General features: G+C 36.9%; 1 protein-coding gene across 1 annotated transcript in view; it reads left to right on the forward strand.

Annotated features, from left to right (window-relative positions):
• PLCB1 (phospholipase C beta 1) overlaps nt 1-15,935 on the forward strand; it is an 854,775-nt gene that overhangs the window by 587,556 nt on the left and 251,284 nt on the right. The window contains exons 5-8 of the mRNA XM_068987480.1: nt 3,696-3,775; nt 6,028-6,081; nt 7,105-7,180; nt 15,104-15,204. Coding sequence (XP_068843581.1) covers nt 3,696-3,775; nt 6,028-6,081; nt 7,105-7,180; nt 15,104-15,204 — 311 coding nt within the window. The remainder of the gene's footprint in view (nt 1-3,695; nt 3,776-6,027; nt 6,082-7,104; nt 7,181-15,103; nt 15,205-15,935) is intronic.

The following is a 15,935-nucleotide window of genomic DNA, read 5'->3' on the forward strand; positions in this document are numbered from 1 at the left end:
AAACTAAACACATGCTCTTTTTTTGTTGTGCAGTTGTTAAGTCGTGTCCCACTCTTTGTGACCCCATGGACTGCAACATACCATGCTGTTTTAGCTCCATATAATGTGAACTAACACCAGTACATAGCCAAGCATTGTGTTGTTTCTAAAGTTGTCTTGGTCACTGCATGAGACCTTGAGTCTTTGATTCAAGCTGGATCAGATCTGCGTACCTCAAAAGGCTACAGGAAATCAGTGGAGTCTAGGAATTCCATACTTGGAAATTTAGATGCTCACATTCTAAGAATGTGATGAAATAAGCTATGCCTTACTTTCTGAATGAGCTGTGGCTGTTCAGTGAATGTGGTGATGATGCAGTCCTTCAGCTGGCTTTATAAAGAACCCATAGAAAGAGCAAAGGATCTAGAAGACATGTCCTGACGAATAATGCAGCCGCAACTCCCAACTATGTGTGGCTGTTGAACCCTTGAAAGGTTGCCAGTGCAAATTACGATGGGCTGTAAGTGCAGAATGCACACCTCATTTCAAAGATCAAGTGCAAAAGAAGAAAAGAAAATAGCCCAGTAATCTTATGTTGATTATATGGTAAATAATATGTTTGAAATATTGGGTTAAATAAAATTTATTATTCAATTTATTTCACCTGTTTATTTCTACCTTTTAAAACAGTGGCTACTGGAAATTTTAAATTATTTGTGCACCTCCCATTATATTTCTGTTGAACTGAATGCAATAGAGGTCGTAGCTTTCAACCTTAAATGTCAGACCAAATTAAATCTCCCTAGTTCTTCATAATATCTTCACTGTACCTATTTCTGGTGTGCAATTGGCCCCCAGTAAATATACAAAATGGTACACTGCCCTCAATTATAAATACTTTTACCAATGCACATGGTTGCATGGACTTCCCTGGTGGTTCAGATGGTGAAAAAGAATCTGCCTGCTGTGTGGGAGACCTGGGTTTGATTCCTGTGAGGGAAGATCCCCTGGAGAAGAACATGGCCACCTACTCTAGTATTCTTGCCTGGATAATTCCATGAACAGAGGAATTGGCGGGCTACAGTCCATGGGGTTGCAAAGAGTCAGACATGACTGAGCAACTGAAACACACACACACACTCAAGGTTGCCTTGGAGTTGGAAGAGTCTACAGTTTGAGCCCTAACCTGAAAAATATTGAGTATTATACCAGAAACATATTTTGAAAATCAGTGCCAGTATTTATTATTCTTAGTTTAAAATAATCTAATCTGAGGACATTTGATTGTAAAGCTATTAATAGTTATTCCAAAGTTTTCCTCTGTGTCCATCAAGTTTACTTCACTGACAGCTCTTCTGTCCTGTCTTCCCCAAGCCCTCCACCAACAATCTGTAGAGTGCCAATACTTCTCACCTGGACTGTCACAGCTTCATAATTGAGCCCCCATAATTGAGCATGGAGTCTTCACCAGCGGACCACCACAGAAGTCCCCAAACTCTACTTTTCTTGTCTTTTTTAATTTATTTTTTCCCAACTCTACTTTTCTTGTTATAACTTCCCTTCTTTTTTCCAATTCATTTTAGGCTACTCCCCATTCTCACTAAATTCTGCCAGTAAGTTATAACCCAGAGAATAATGTGAATCTTTTACAGAACATATAGTGTTGTTATCTGAGATTTTTCTTTGAAGTCCAAGGTATTTCAGGTGATAATTTAAGTGGCTTGATTACACTTATTTGTGCAAAATTGATCTGTGCTTAATGTGAATGTTTTTTGCTTAAATTTATATAACCCCAGAATTTATAAGTCTTCAGGGAAAATTCAGTTCAGTTCAGTTGATCAGTCATAATCAACTCTTGGACTGCAGCACACCACGCTGCAGTCAATTCTTTTCCAGTCAGTTAGTTCTTCATATCATGGAGCCAAAGTATCTGAATCAGAGCTTCAGATTCAGCATCAGTCCTTCCAATAAATATTCAGGACTGATTTCCTTTAGGATTGACTGGTTGGATCTCCTTACAGTCCAAGGGCCTCTCAAGAGTCTTCTCCAACACCACAATTGAAAAGCATCAATTCTTTGATGCTCAGCTTTCTTTATGGTCAAGGGAAATTCAGTTCAGTTAAGTTCAGTCGCTCAGTTGTGTCCGACTCTTTGCGACCCCATGGACTGCAGGACACCAGGCTTCCCTGTCTATCACCAACTCCCGCAGTTTACTCAAACTCACGTCCATTGATTCAGTGATGTCATCCAACCATCTCATCCTCTGTCATCCCCTTCTCCTCCCACCTTCAATCTTTCCCAGCAACAGGGTCTTTTCCAATGAGTCAGTTCTTCGCATCATGTAGCGCAAGTATTGGAGTTTCAGCTTCAGCATCAGTCCTTCAAATGAATATTCAGGACTGATTTCCCTTAGGATTGACTGGTTGGATCTCCTTGCAGTCCAAGGGACTCTCAAGAAAATGAAAGATCTTTAATCTAAGGAGTTACATATCTATATTTGAATGGATAGGAGCATCTGTCATTGATAACTATTTGTGTGGCAGTTTATATTGCTCTGATTTTTCTAAATAAACTCAATATTTTAAAATAAAACACACAAAACTCTGCTTAGAGTGTCCCTTTCCCTCCCCCATCACTTGGTACCCCAAGTTTTACCTCAATTATTTCTGTATTACATGACGGCATATTATTTGCATATTATCATAAACCAGGAGGCAAAACACAAAATAACAATAAAAGCTATAGTAGAAGTAACAAAATTAGATGGAAAAGCTGTTGAACGTTGAAGAGGGAGCCAAGTCAACTACAACATCAGATGATTACATTACTTAGCTCTTATCTCATCTTCTCTTAGAGACTTTTTTTCCAGCCCAGAATGTTGAGTGTTCCAAATCATCATTTGTTATTTTGCTTTTTTTTTTTTCTGGATGCCAAGAGAAATCAGAGGTGGATGGTGTGAGGTAGGGGTTGGGATTAGGGCACCAGTAAGGAATGGACAGAGCTGAGGGGAGGGAACGGTACTGAGTATTGTGTGACACTGGGACTGCAGCTAATTGAGAGACTTCTAGAACTGTAATTAACATTTAAAGATTGCCTGGTGTAGCTGTTTTGACTTGAGTAGTAAAATAGGAAGATCTTATTTGCAGATGTGTTGAAAATACGCATATGTGCTAAGTCGCTTCATTCATATCCGACTCTTTGCTACTGTACGGACTGTAGCCTGCCAGGCTTCTCTGTCCATGGAATTCTCCAGGCAGGAATACTGGAGTGGGGAGCCATTTCCTCCTCCAGGGGATCTTCCCAACCCAGGGATCAAATCTGCATAGGCAGGTGGCTTGTTTACTACTAACGCCACCTGGGAAGCTGTGTCGGAAATATAATTGACTACATTTTAAAATTCTCTATGTGTTTATAATGCAAGAAAAGGAGTGAGACATACTTGGTTATTAAAGGCAATATACCAGTTCTCTTATCTGTAGGTATTTTAAAAAGCAGATAAAAATTTGTTCGTGGATAAAGAACGTTTCCTTAGGGAAAGAATAATCATTCAGTGATTTGAATTTAATTATTTCATTTTAACAGAGGAAAAAAAAAAGGGAAAAAACTCTTAGGCATACAAATTGAACTAATTTGTCTTCCTAGTAGCCTCGCTAAAAACATATGTCTAATGACTGCACAGTATTTAAGCTGATGAAAGTGTGATTCACATTTTTCAGGAATGGACAAATGAGGTTTTCAGTTTGGCAACAAACCTGCTGGCCCAAAACATGTCCAGGGACGCATTTCTGGAAAAGGCGTAAGTAGCTCTAATTTTGTTGCAAAGGGTGTTGCTTCATCTGAGTCAGTTTCCTTTCTCCTTTGTGAGTCTTTTGTTTATGCTGCACTGGCTTCTCACATTGATAAACATAAATTTCCCTCTGGGACTTGTTAGAGAACTGATAGGTTCACTACTTGGAATTGGAATACTTCCAGTAAAGATTGCTCTTTCCTCTGAGCTCTACATCTGTGTTACACTGAGCTTGCCTGAATGTCAATGCCTTTGACACGCAGTAAGGAGATGCTTCTAAATCCTGGCAACTATGCCCAGAATCAAAAATTATTCATCTCAGAGAGTCTTCAGCCCTACATCTGCTTGCATTGTATCAATTATTAATCTGAGGAAGAGAACGAACAACATATGGGACTGAGTTTTCCAGAGTCTAAGATCTCTGATAGATGCAACTTAAATCAGTAAGCTGATGTCCAGATTCCTGTCCTTCTAGACAATCATAGCAACTGTTAGTAAGAAAGGAGAAAAAGAATGTAAAGGAAAAAGCAGAATGAAAAGGAAAAGAAAAAAAAAGCAAATCAGGAGTACCTAGTCACTCTTGAATTACATAGTCTTTCTGAAATTTATTTGACCAAGGAAAATAATGATTTCTGCCAGATGAGCAAGTAGGAAAGCTGGTTGTGATCAGCTTGGACACTGGATGTCCAAGAGGTTGGAAAGCCTTGAAATCAAAACCACAAATGGAAACATTACTAGGTGGTCCTCTATTTTTATTTAATAACTTTCTGTCTTCCCTCTTCTGTAAGACATACCCATCATTCCAAACCAAAGACTCCAGTCCACATTGCTTTCATACTCTTCCATGAATTTCTTTTGCGGTTAACCAGGACTTCATGGGTTTACTCAAATGCTCTTTCGTGTCATCCTCTCATCTCATTACTTTGTCACCTTCAGGACCCTTCCTACATGCCTTCCCCTCTCCTCCTCCCTTCATTCTGCTTTTTTGTTGTTGTTTCAATTGTCTGCTTACCATTCTTCCTCTAACAGACTTTCTGGAAAATCTGCTGTGCCACACACAATGTTAGTGGAAAGTGACACATAGATATAGCACATTACAGCTAGAAAAACAGCTAGTTGGCTCATCATATCTATTGGAGATGTCCGCTTCCAACAGGCATCTCCCTATGAATAGCTGCTATGATCATTCTAGAGCATGCCTTTTGGGGAACACACTGTAAGCATTTCTGTTGCATCTACACCTAGGAATGGAATGGCTGTGTGCATGAGCAGTTGGTGGTCCCAGTTATATATTCATCAATAGAGTTTGTAAGCATATTAAAAAGCGGAGACATTACTTTGTCAACAAAGCTCCATCTAGTCAAGGCTATGGTTTTTCCAGTGGTCATGTATGGATGTGAGAGTTGGACTGTGAAGAAAACTGAGCACCAAAGAATTGATGCTTTTGAAGTGTGGTGTTGGAGAAGACTCTTGAGAGTCCCTTAGACTGCAAGGAGATCCAACCAGTCCATTCTAAAGGAGGTCAGTCCTGGGTGTTCTTTGGAAGGACTGATGCTAAAGCTGAAACTCCAATACTTTGGCCACCTCATGCAAAGAGTTGACTCATTGGAAAAGACCCTGATGCTGGGAGGGATTGGGAGCAGGAGGAGAAGGGGACGACAGAGGATGAGATGGCTGGATGGCATCACCGACTCGATGGACATGAGTTTGAGTAAACTCCGGGAGTTGGTGATGGACAGGGAGGCCTGGCGTGCTGCGATTCATGGGGTCGCAAAGAGTCGGACATGACTGAGCGACTGAACTGAAGTGAACTGAACTGAAGCTCTCCTGCGCCTTCTCTTTGTCTACACGCCCAGAAGCAGTGAAAGAGATAAGTGCAGTTTTATATTCACACGATGGAATACCATACAGCAATGAGAACGAAAGATTCACAATGAAAAGCAAATACATGGATGGATCTTGAAAACATAATATTGAGTGAAAGAAGCCATAAAAGACTGTGATTCTATTTTGTAAAGTGAAAAATTAATCTGAATGTTTAAAGGCAGGATAATGGTTTGCTCTTGGGGGACCAGCTCTGGAAGGGGCATGAGAGGGGCTCCTGGGATTCTATCTTGATATGGGTGCTAATTGCAGAAACTTGGACAATAGGTGAAAATTCAGCCAACTGTACACATGAAAACGCCTTTTTCTATGCATTTGATTCTTCAATAAAAAGCTTTTTTAAAAAAATTAGACACTGTTCTCTGCTTCTCCAACAGGTATACTAAACTTAAGCTGCAAGTCACTCCAGAAGGACGCATTCCTCTCAAAAAGTAAGCCATGCGAACAATTCCCATTATTTTCTATTTCTGTTTCCTCAGAGACCTGAATCTGTGCCGTGGCTCTGCTCTGATCCAGGGGAGCCTGGAGCTGTGTGGCCACCAGGCCCTACATGCACCGTGTGCACATCGGTGCAGCTGCTTTCCTCACAGAGGCTTCCTGGGCTTCCTCCTTCCCTGTGGCATCACTTTCAAGGAACACCAAAGCAGGAAGGGGGTGCAGGGGATGGGAGACCTGTGCTGTTAAACCTAAAAGAACACCTGAAACCCAGATCTAGTCTAGGAATGGGAATTAGGCAACTGTGATGCCTCTTTCTTCCAAGATGACACTACCCTTGAAGAAAGGGTTGCAAACTCAAATGTCAACAGAAGTTAGGCAGGGAACATCCATGACAAAGCAGGCCCAGGGGCAAGAAGGAAAACTGAAGAATGAAATCTGTCTCAAAGAGACAAGGATAACTCAGCTCTACCAGATTCCCCATGGAGCTGGTAGTTTCCGGGTGATAGATTTCCTAATGTTTCAATAGAACCCATAAATCCAAATTATTAAACTGTCCATTATTTAAGTTATATATTTTAAAGCAAAATCACTGACCAAAAAAAGTGCATTTCCAGACCCGCATTCAGTCAAAAGCCTTCAACTTTTGACAGCTACCAGTGAGCTTCTGCTCATAAAAAGTTATTTATTAATAATAATATTAGCAATGTACACTTTCAGAGCAGTGGGTAGCAGCTAGGAAACAAAATTGTTAAGATATTTATTTTAAAGCTTAGTACTAGAAGCATTTTTAATGCAATGTTTTTTAATCAGGTCATCATTGTCTCAAAATATTAATTTTCTATTAGACACTTTGATTTTGAAAAGCACACATGTATATGTTTCAGAGCACAGATGCTGATACTGGAGCAAGTGTTATATTTTAAGTCTTTACAGATGAGGGATGCTGAGGTTTGAGTGAGTAGGGTGTTGCAGCTGGCGTCTGCAGCTCTCTCACCTGGCCTGCTTTCCCTTCACAGCATATACCGCCTGTTCTCAGCAGACCGGAAGCGAGTCGAGACAGCTTTAGAGGCTTGTAGTCTTCCATCTTCAAGGGTGAGCATGATGCCTTCCTAAAATTACCACTGCTTAATAGCTCTGGATAATCATACTAAAATGTATCATGCCCCAATATTACCCAAACATTTTTAAAGTTAAGAATATGACTTATTTGTTAATATTTACAATATATGGGTCTCTATATATCTTTTTCAATCCTGTAATCCCAGTATTTTCAATAAGAAAGCCCCTTGTTCTTTGTAAATTTTTTAAAATAACCAACTAATGCCAAAAATGTATTGGCAAAAAAATATTAACATTATCAAGAATTTAAGCTGCTCATTAATAACAAATCCTTTCTTGATTTTCCTTGAGATATTAATTGATGATTAAGAATTATGATTAGGAGGATTTTAAAATATTAATTTCATTTTATCCCCCTTTTAAAAGTCTAGGTTTAAGACTGATAAGTTAATAAAGAGAATGGCAGTACATTTTTATAAATAAATGTTATTTATGTACTATGCAGGGGAGTGCTCAAAAAGCTTTGTCTCGGAAAGGTGCAGAATCAAAACATTTTGGATATTGCCTACTTTGCACCTAAGTAACAGATAAATGAGAGGACAAAGATGTGAGATGCTTTTGGTTTTTCGCCTTGAGGCACTTAGTATACATTAACCTCCTAACAAAAGTAATTTGCCTTCCTTTAAATGAATTTCTACATACCTGGTTCTAAAACAATTTACTGTTGTTTCTGGGGTAACTGGGTATATTGCATAAAACCTTTTTCTTGTCCTCTATGCAAAACACTCCTTTCTGTTACAAATTATTTTTATCCTGGTATCTAAGCAACAAGTAAGCAAAAATAACACTTATGCCCAAGGAAGAACCTCTGAGTCTCTTGAAACATACTGGCAACATTGAAGCTGCACTGAATGAAGTTGAGAAAACATTCTTAAATTGTGAATAAGTTATGAAAAGTGTCGAGAGTTGTTGCACTGGCCAGTTCTTATTGAGAATATTTTTGAAAAAAAAATGAAACATATTAAAGACTTTTGTAGGTAACAGAACAGAAAAGAGTGACTGTTTCCTGTCAGTTTTTTGCTGTCTGTGGAAAAAGTTGCTGATGCTGCAAACACTGGACAGAACTATGGAAGGGCTCCCCAAACGTTTCCCCATCACTTTAATAAGCAAAAGAAAATGATCAAGCTTGTTATTATTGCTCTTTTGTTTCATGCTTTGGAGCCAGAAAGCTGTAACAGTTAAGATCCTGTCCTTGGCTCAACAAATATTTCTTTTTAAAAATTTGACCTGTAGTATTTTTTATTTTTTTATTGAAAAATCATTGATTTATGTGTGTTGATTATGCTCTACAGCAAAATGATTCCACTATGAATATAGATTTTTCCTATGCTATAAGTAGAACATTGTTATTTATTTATCCTGTATATTAATATAATAGTTAGCATCTGCTAATCCCAAACCACGAATCCACCCCTTCCCCCATCTCCCCCTCACCTCACCTTTTCCCTTTGGTAACCCTATATTTGTTTTCTATGTCTCTGAATCTGTTTCTATTTCATAGGTAGATTTATTTGTGCCATATTTTATATTCCATATATAAGTAAAATCATATAGTATTCTTTCTCTGTCTGTTTTATTTCACTTAACATGACGCTCTCCAAGTCTATCCATGTTGCTCCAAACAGCATGATTTCATTCTTCTTTAAGGATGAATGGTATTCCGCTCTATATACCACATATATTCCACTATATTTTTATCCACATCTTTATCCATTCAGACTCAAGGAGTATCTCTTGAGCTCTTACTGTGGGCCCTCCATCCCTGAGAATATGGTAGTGAGAAAAATGAAATTCCAGTCCTAGATTCAAGGACACATTCTCTAGGGGTGCCAATTAAAAACTTCAACTGACACATATAAATTGGGGGGAAACGCCATGAACAAATGGAATGGAGCATTGCTATTGAGAATAAGAGAAATTCGTTCCAGAAAAAGAAAACTGTGTGCAGCACCCTGAGGCTGGAAAAAGTTTACCAGTTTAAGTAACTGTAAAAATATCACTGTATTTAAGCATGAAAAAAAAGCATGAAACATGAATTTAGAAAGAGGTGCAAAGAATTTGTTTCCTCTAAAGTTGCTCCCAATTTGACCTTTACCTGATTTGACCTAACATCTTGTTGTGGGGGAGGAGATAAAAAATGTTAACTTGTTACTATAAGTCTAGTTAAGGGAAAAAAGGAATAGAAGAAGCTGAGTAGAAAATCAAATCCATCAATCAGTTCTCGGTAAATTACAACTTTCTAAACAATGGGATTCTGAGAATTCAGTCAATAATTACAAATTGAGTCTTTATAATCCACTGTGTCTTTTATTTATAGGTTTGCCCTTTCAAACAGTGTCAACTGGAGACATTTTTAAAGGAAAATGAGATTCGAATAGCAGGAGTTGGGTTTAAATCGAAACAATATTTATCTTTAGTAAATTAAATGTTATGACAATTTTCTGAAAACAAATTGGAGATTTAAAAAAAATCAACCTCCATCATAAAGTTTTTAAAGCTCATTATTCACAGTAAAGTATACTCTGGAGGAGTGGTAGAATTAGACACTGTGAAAAGATCTATATGGGGTGGGAGGTGGGAGGGGGATTCAGGATTGGGAGCTTGTATACACCCGTGGTGGATTCATGTCAATGTATAGCAAAACCAATACAGTATTGTAAAGTAAAATAAAGTAAAAATAAAATTTAAAAAAAATAAAAAAAATTTAAAAAAAAAAAAACAGAAAAAACAAAATCAGTTTCAGAGTGAGGAAACACATGTTTCCTGGAACTGGCTATATATTTTGAATCTTTGCTGTAATTTCATATCTACAGAACAGTGGCTCTAGAGAATATCTACTAATTGCCAAAGGTATACTGACCAGGGGTGTTTTAAACACTTCACAGAAGAAAAGGTCACACAAATGGTAGATCGTATTAATTACAGTACATATTGGGAGCCTCATATAGCCAGTGGTTGTGCAAACTCATTTGAAAGGAGCCTGATGCTGGGAAAGGTTGAAGGTGGGAGGAGAAGGGGATGACAAAGGATGAGATTGGTTGGATGGCATCACCGACTCAATGGATATGAGTTTGGGTAAACTCTGGGAGTTGGTGATAGACAGGGAGGCCTGGCATGCTGCAGTCCATGGTGTCACAGAGTCAGACACGACTGAGTGACTGAACTGAACTGAACTGTTCAACTAGGTTTAATTGTGTTCTGTAAATAGATACATTACCAGAAATACTGTGGACATCCTGTTGTGATTTTTTAAACATTGTCTTTGTGCACATTGTTAGGGATAATTAATGTGCTTGAACTTGTATCCTGACCAACATGATCCATTGAAATAACATACTCCTTAATGGGTACTCCTTTAGCTATTTCAATTGCTTGTTAAAGTTACCTTAATTGTTAAAAAGTAGTACTATATGTAAAAAGAGAGGTAAAACAAGGACTGTCTTCTATTAATAATCCAAATATATATTTCAGTGAGAACTCTGAGACTTTTCCATATTCATAAAATTGCTACTTTTCCCACAAGCTTTCTGAGAACAGAAAATAGTTTACTTGCACCAAATTCCCTTTGATTTAAGGCTTTTTTAACTTGAAAAAAAGCTCAGTGACATTTGGAGTCACATTATAATCTTTGCATAGCACTAGCCTTTTAATGAAGAAAATAGGAATAAATCTATGTATTTTTTTAATAATAAATTTTACTATAGCTATCAATATACATGTAATACTCCCCTCCAAAAAAGTGACAATTTTGGATTTATAGAATTTGATATATTTTAATAAAGAATAGTATGAATGAAATTTACAAAAGAACTTCTCCCAGAATAACTGCAATATGTTGCCTTTCTCCTATACCTTACACCCAGAATGTAAATCAGAAATATAGTTACTTATTCAGCTGTCAATCTTAAAATCACTAATACACAATTCCATTTTAGAACCACATTAAGTATTTGGTTCATTATCAGTAGGTTACTTGTAATTATTTCATGTCCTCTCTGGCTGTAACCTTTCTTTTATCTCTTTAGAACAAAAATATTAAGAGCAGGTTGAAATCCTGAATTTACTGGAAAATGATTCATTTATTAGGCAAGATAAAATGTGCATGTGGACTCCTTATTCATTAGAGTCCGCTGAAATTAATATGTTTTAGAATAACACTTCTGAATGTTAAATACTTATTTATTACAGAGTATAAATAAGAAAATACAAACAATATCCAAAAACTGGCATGAAATTTAGTTTTCTGGATTACAGCATGAGTTGAGGAATCAAGAAACCTTAATTTAAAACATAGCAAACCTGCCCCCACCAACTTGATGTCATAGACAAGTTTTGTAAACTCCCATCTCCTTAATGTTTGTATCTGTAAAAGGGATCACTAACCACTCCAACCTCATAGAGCTGACAAGGAGTTAAAGCATTCAAGTAAAGCTCCTGGAACTATATGCTTAGCATATAGTAAGTGCTCAATAAATATTTATTCTTATTATCCTCTGAGAATTATTTATATGCATATACATGACTTTCTCTCTTTTTTATGTACATGTATTTTTTTCCGGATTCTTTTTTTCCCTTATAGACCATCATGAAATATTGAGTATAGTTGTGCTATGCAGTAGGTCCTTGTTGGTTATCTATTTTACATACAGAAGTATGTGTATATTAATCCCAAGCTCCTAGTTTACCCCTCCTTGCCTTTCTCCTTTGGTGACCATAAGCTTGTTTTCTATGCCTCCAGGTTTATTTCTGTTTTGTATGTAAGTTCATTTGTATCATTTGTTAAGATTCTACATATAAATGATATAATATTTGTCTTTGCCTGGCTTACTTCATTTTGTTATTTTTAATTTGGCATGTAGATATTTCATAACCTGTTTTTGGAATCTGGAAATGTAAACACCACCAGTACTACCTTCAAGTTGTACTGAAGGTAGATTCTTTGTATTCAACCATAGAATTGAAGGAACTTCATTTTTAATGAAAATACTTTGTAGTTTCTGGAATAAATGGGCCTGATTCAGACTGTATTGGCCTTCTTAATCCTTCCTCCAATAAAGTTTGATAGTAATGGTAACAAATAATCATTGATAATCTGTTTTGTCTTGGAGGCATGATGAGGTAAACGAAGTCCTGGACCACAAGACAGATCTAAGGTCTGGTGCCATATCGTGAGTGAATTCAACAAACATTCATTAGGTGTATATTATCTGCCAGGCATTATTCTGGAGACACAAAGGAATTAAATAAGATAGTGCACTTTATTCAAAAACACAGAGTCTAGTCGATGATCAGAAATATAACAACTAAAGGAAAACTGTGTAGTGGATTCTATAGAGAAGGTATATGAAGGTGGACTGCAGACACACAAAGCAAGAATGTATCATCTCTACCTGGTTGGTGAAGAAGTGTTCACAGAAGAGTATTTGACGTTTTGGTATGCTCTTGAGCATCATCCTTGGGTTTCGTCCTGCTCAAACTTGGCACAATGAGTCTGTTCTATCCACTTTACCAAATCATGAGATCCAGGAAAATAAAAAATGTGAATGATCTTTGCACACTCCAGCCTTATTTAAAATGTAAGGAATTATTAACTGACCATAGCTTTTCCCTCAATATCTCCTCCATATTCTTTCACTTTAGCTTTCAGTCATGCTCATTTCAACTTATTTCTCCAAAATGTTTTTCCCTCATTTTCACCCACTGACCCCAAAGGGTATCCTCATCAGTCAAGTTGGGCAAAAGAAAAAATGAAACTGTATTGAAACATTTTCCATTTTCTAACATCTGACTGGTAATAAAAGTAATACTGTGTTTATTCAGATTATTTCATCAATGTGTCCCCTCTAATAAGCAGTTCTAATTTTTAGATAGTAAATAGAAAAATAGAGTTTTAGCAAAGCATGTCATTTTATGAAATGATGTGTATGGACTCTTTTTAATTGAATCTGATCTCTTATGGGAAGCATGTTTGCTATCAACTTCCACCTTTTTCAAAAATTACATTCATTCATTTGGTAAATATTTACTGTGGACCTGCTATCTGTTACAGAGATTGAGCAGTTAACAAGCAACACACAGGTCCTAGTTTGTGTCAGTCTGCAGGTTAGCAAGTAACACAGAAAACTGTACAGTTGGAAGCACAAAACAGTTAAATAAGAACTGAAACAGGAGACAAGCATGGTGTGATAGTAGCACAGACTGGAAATTAAAACCTGGTGTAGGAGGAAGAGGTTTTAAGCTAAGACAAGAAGGGAGAAAAATAAGAAAAAGTAAGAAAAGGAAGACAATGATTGATGCCTTAGACAAAATCTGCTTGTATGCTTTTAGTGAGATCAGGAGGAAGGGAAGTTGAGTGAGCTCTAAATAGTAACTAAACAGTGGGGAGTATAAGAGAACAAATTTGGGGTTCATCAACTCCAGTAAAGCATGATGCTTGAGTTGGCCAAACGAGGCACTGAGTATTTCCTTGAGATTTGTTTTTAAATCTCTCTTCCCTGTATCTCTCAGCCAGACAATATGATAGCAATGCTCATTGTTGGCTATTTTCAAAGCTACTTATAAGAGACTCAGAGAGTGTGGCAATTAAAAAAGTGTACATTATCCAGTCAAAAGGATTTCTCTCACTTTGTAAATTAAGTGGAATTTTGGAAACCTATTCATAGGTTAAGCTTTTCTCCATTTTATGAGTGGCAAAACATCATGAAACAATATGTTGGAATTTCCTTCTTGGAACTGGCTCCTTGTACTCATGATTTCAAAGTTAGTGTTCAGGTAACTGAGCTTAACCATTTAATGTTTCTTGCTATATATAAATGATATGAATTGTTTGATTGTCTCAAAATGCTATTTTGCAAAACAGATTTTTTTCCTGCTCTATAAATCAATTTAATAAAGAAAATGTTATTTTATGTGTTCATTTCTCAAATATAGGACTTCTGCTGTTTGCCAAGTGGTGAGCTGTTTTCTTATCTGTTAGCAAGCAGTGCAGTCTCAGACAATATTTTTTAGATACTTCTATAAAAGTATATTTACAAAAACATGAATATGGTAAAAGGAAGGATGTTTTCTTTAAGGGCTTAAAAATAAAAATAATCACATAAACACACACCCGAAATAGGAAAAGCGGCATGAAGAGTGTCCTTCCTGTTAACAAATGCTGGAATACATGCTTCCAGTTTCCATGGCAGCCGCACTAAACAGAAAGTTAAGTCACAGAAGTCAGTTTTTATATAAGTGACTTGCTTTCTAAACAGTAGAACTGAGAGGAATCAGTGACAAATAATGACTGGTGTCCTACTTATGAAAACTGTGTTGCAACCTATCAGTTTACTTAAGAAAGAAAGAACACTGTTTGAAAAAAAAAAAAAAAAGACACAAAATTGGAATCTTATGTTTTCATGTTGAAAATATCTTTCTCCAGGTTCTTGAAAGAAAAATACATTCATTCAAAAGTCTCCTAAACAGCACATAAACAATGTGAATGTTCTTCACGCCACTGATCTGTACACTTAAAAGTGGTGAAAATGACATATTTAAGTTCTGTATATTTTATCACACTTAAAAATGAGATTAAAGTCACCAGGAAAATCAACCTAAAAGAAAAAAATTGCTGAACAGATCATGTTTCACTAGGTCTAACTTACTTTAGAAATTGCCTTAACATCCCTTCAGAAGGAGAAAGCTCTTAAGCTTAAAACATAATGAGAAAACAGAAAATGAGCTTTTGATACCTCAAAAACTAGTGTCCCTGTAATGCTAGCCCCATAGATGCTTTCTGAATGCTTACCCTGAGCTCTTAAAAGAAAAGAAAGAGGGAAGGAGGAAAGAGAGACAGAACAGGGAGGAAAGATAATGAAGAAAAAGACCATTTACTAACCCTCTTATTTTATCCCCCAGAATGATTCGATACCTCAAGAAGATTTCACTCCTGACGTGTACAGAGTGTTCCTGAACAACCTTTGTCCTCGACCTGAAATTGATAACATCTTTTCCGAATTGTAAGAGAATACATTTTAACCCGTTTGTTCCTGCTTACAGTGGTACTCAGTGGTACTCAGTGTGCCTGCACCAAAGTGGTAGAGGGAGATGTCAGAAATTCTTTGTACAATGAGTAACAGCAGTGTTTCTGCGTCATTTGTTGGAGACAATCACGCATTCCTTCCTCTGAGGTTCAATCACTGCTTGTAATGATTGAAATTTGCTGTGACTTATTGCGGGGTGTCATTGTCTTAATATTCTCGGAGGTCTCTGCATAGTTTGAAGACTATGGCTAGAACTGAGCGGCCTGTAGGCAAGAGTCTTTGCAGAGATAAGACTCATGTTGTAGAAAGAATGCTGAACCGGGAACCTGTCATCATGCTTCTCTGCCTTGCATCAGTGAAATGAGAATTTCAGATCACTAAAACCACCCCCCGGCTGAAAAGTATTTGCTTTTATATTAGAAATTATACAGACGTTACTTTTTGTAAATGATTTTTTTTTAAGAAACAAATCAAAACACCAAGGCAAATATGGGGAAGTAGCAATTTAACCTTCTTGATATAGTGAAATCTACATGCTGACAGACCAATCCAAAATTGATAAGCTAAATAAAGATTTTTTTCATATGGAAATCAAGCACAGTACTTTGCTGAGTTCATTGCCATCAGTTATTGATAGAACATCTGCAACATCTGTGCCACTGAACTTGTCTTTGGTTGTCACAGGATTGAAATGGGAAGTTTGAATC

The sequence above is a fragment of the Capricornis sumatraensis genome, chromosome 15 (assembly GCF_032405125.1).
Source record: "Capricornis sumatraensis isolate serow.1 chromosome 15, serow.2, whole genome shotgun sequence".
Taxonomy (NCBI): domain Eukaryota; kingdom Metazoa; phylum Chordata; class Mammalia; order Artiodactyla; family Bovidae; genus Capricornis; species Capricornis sumatraensis.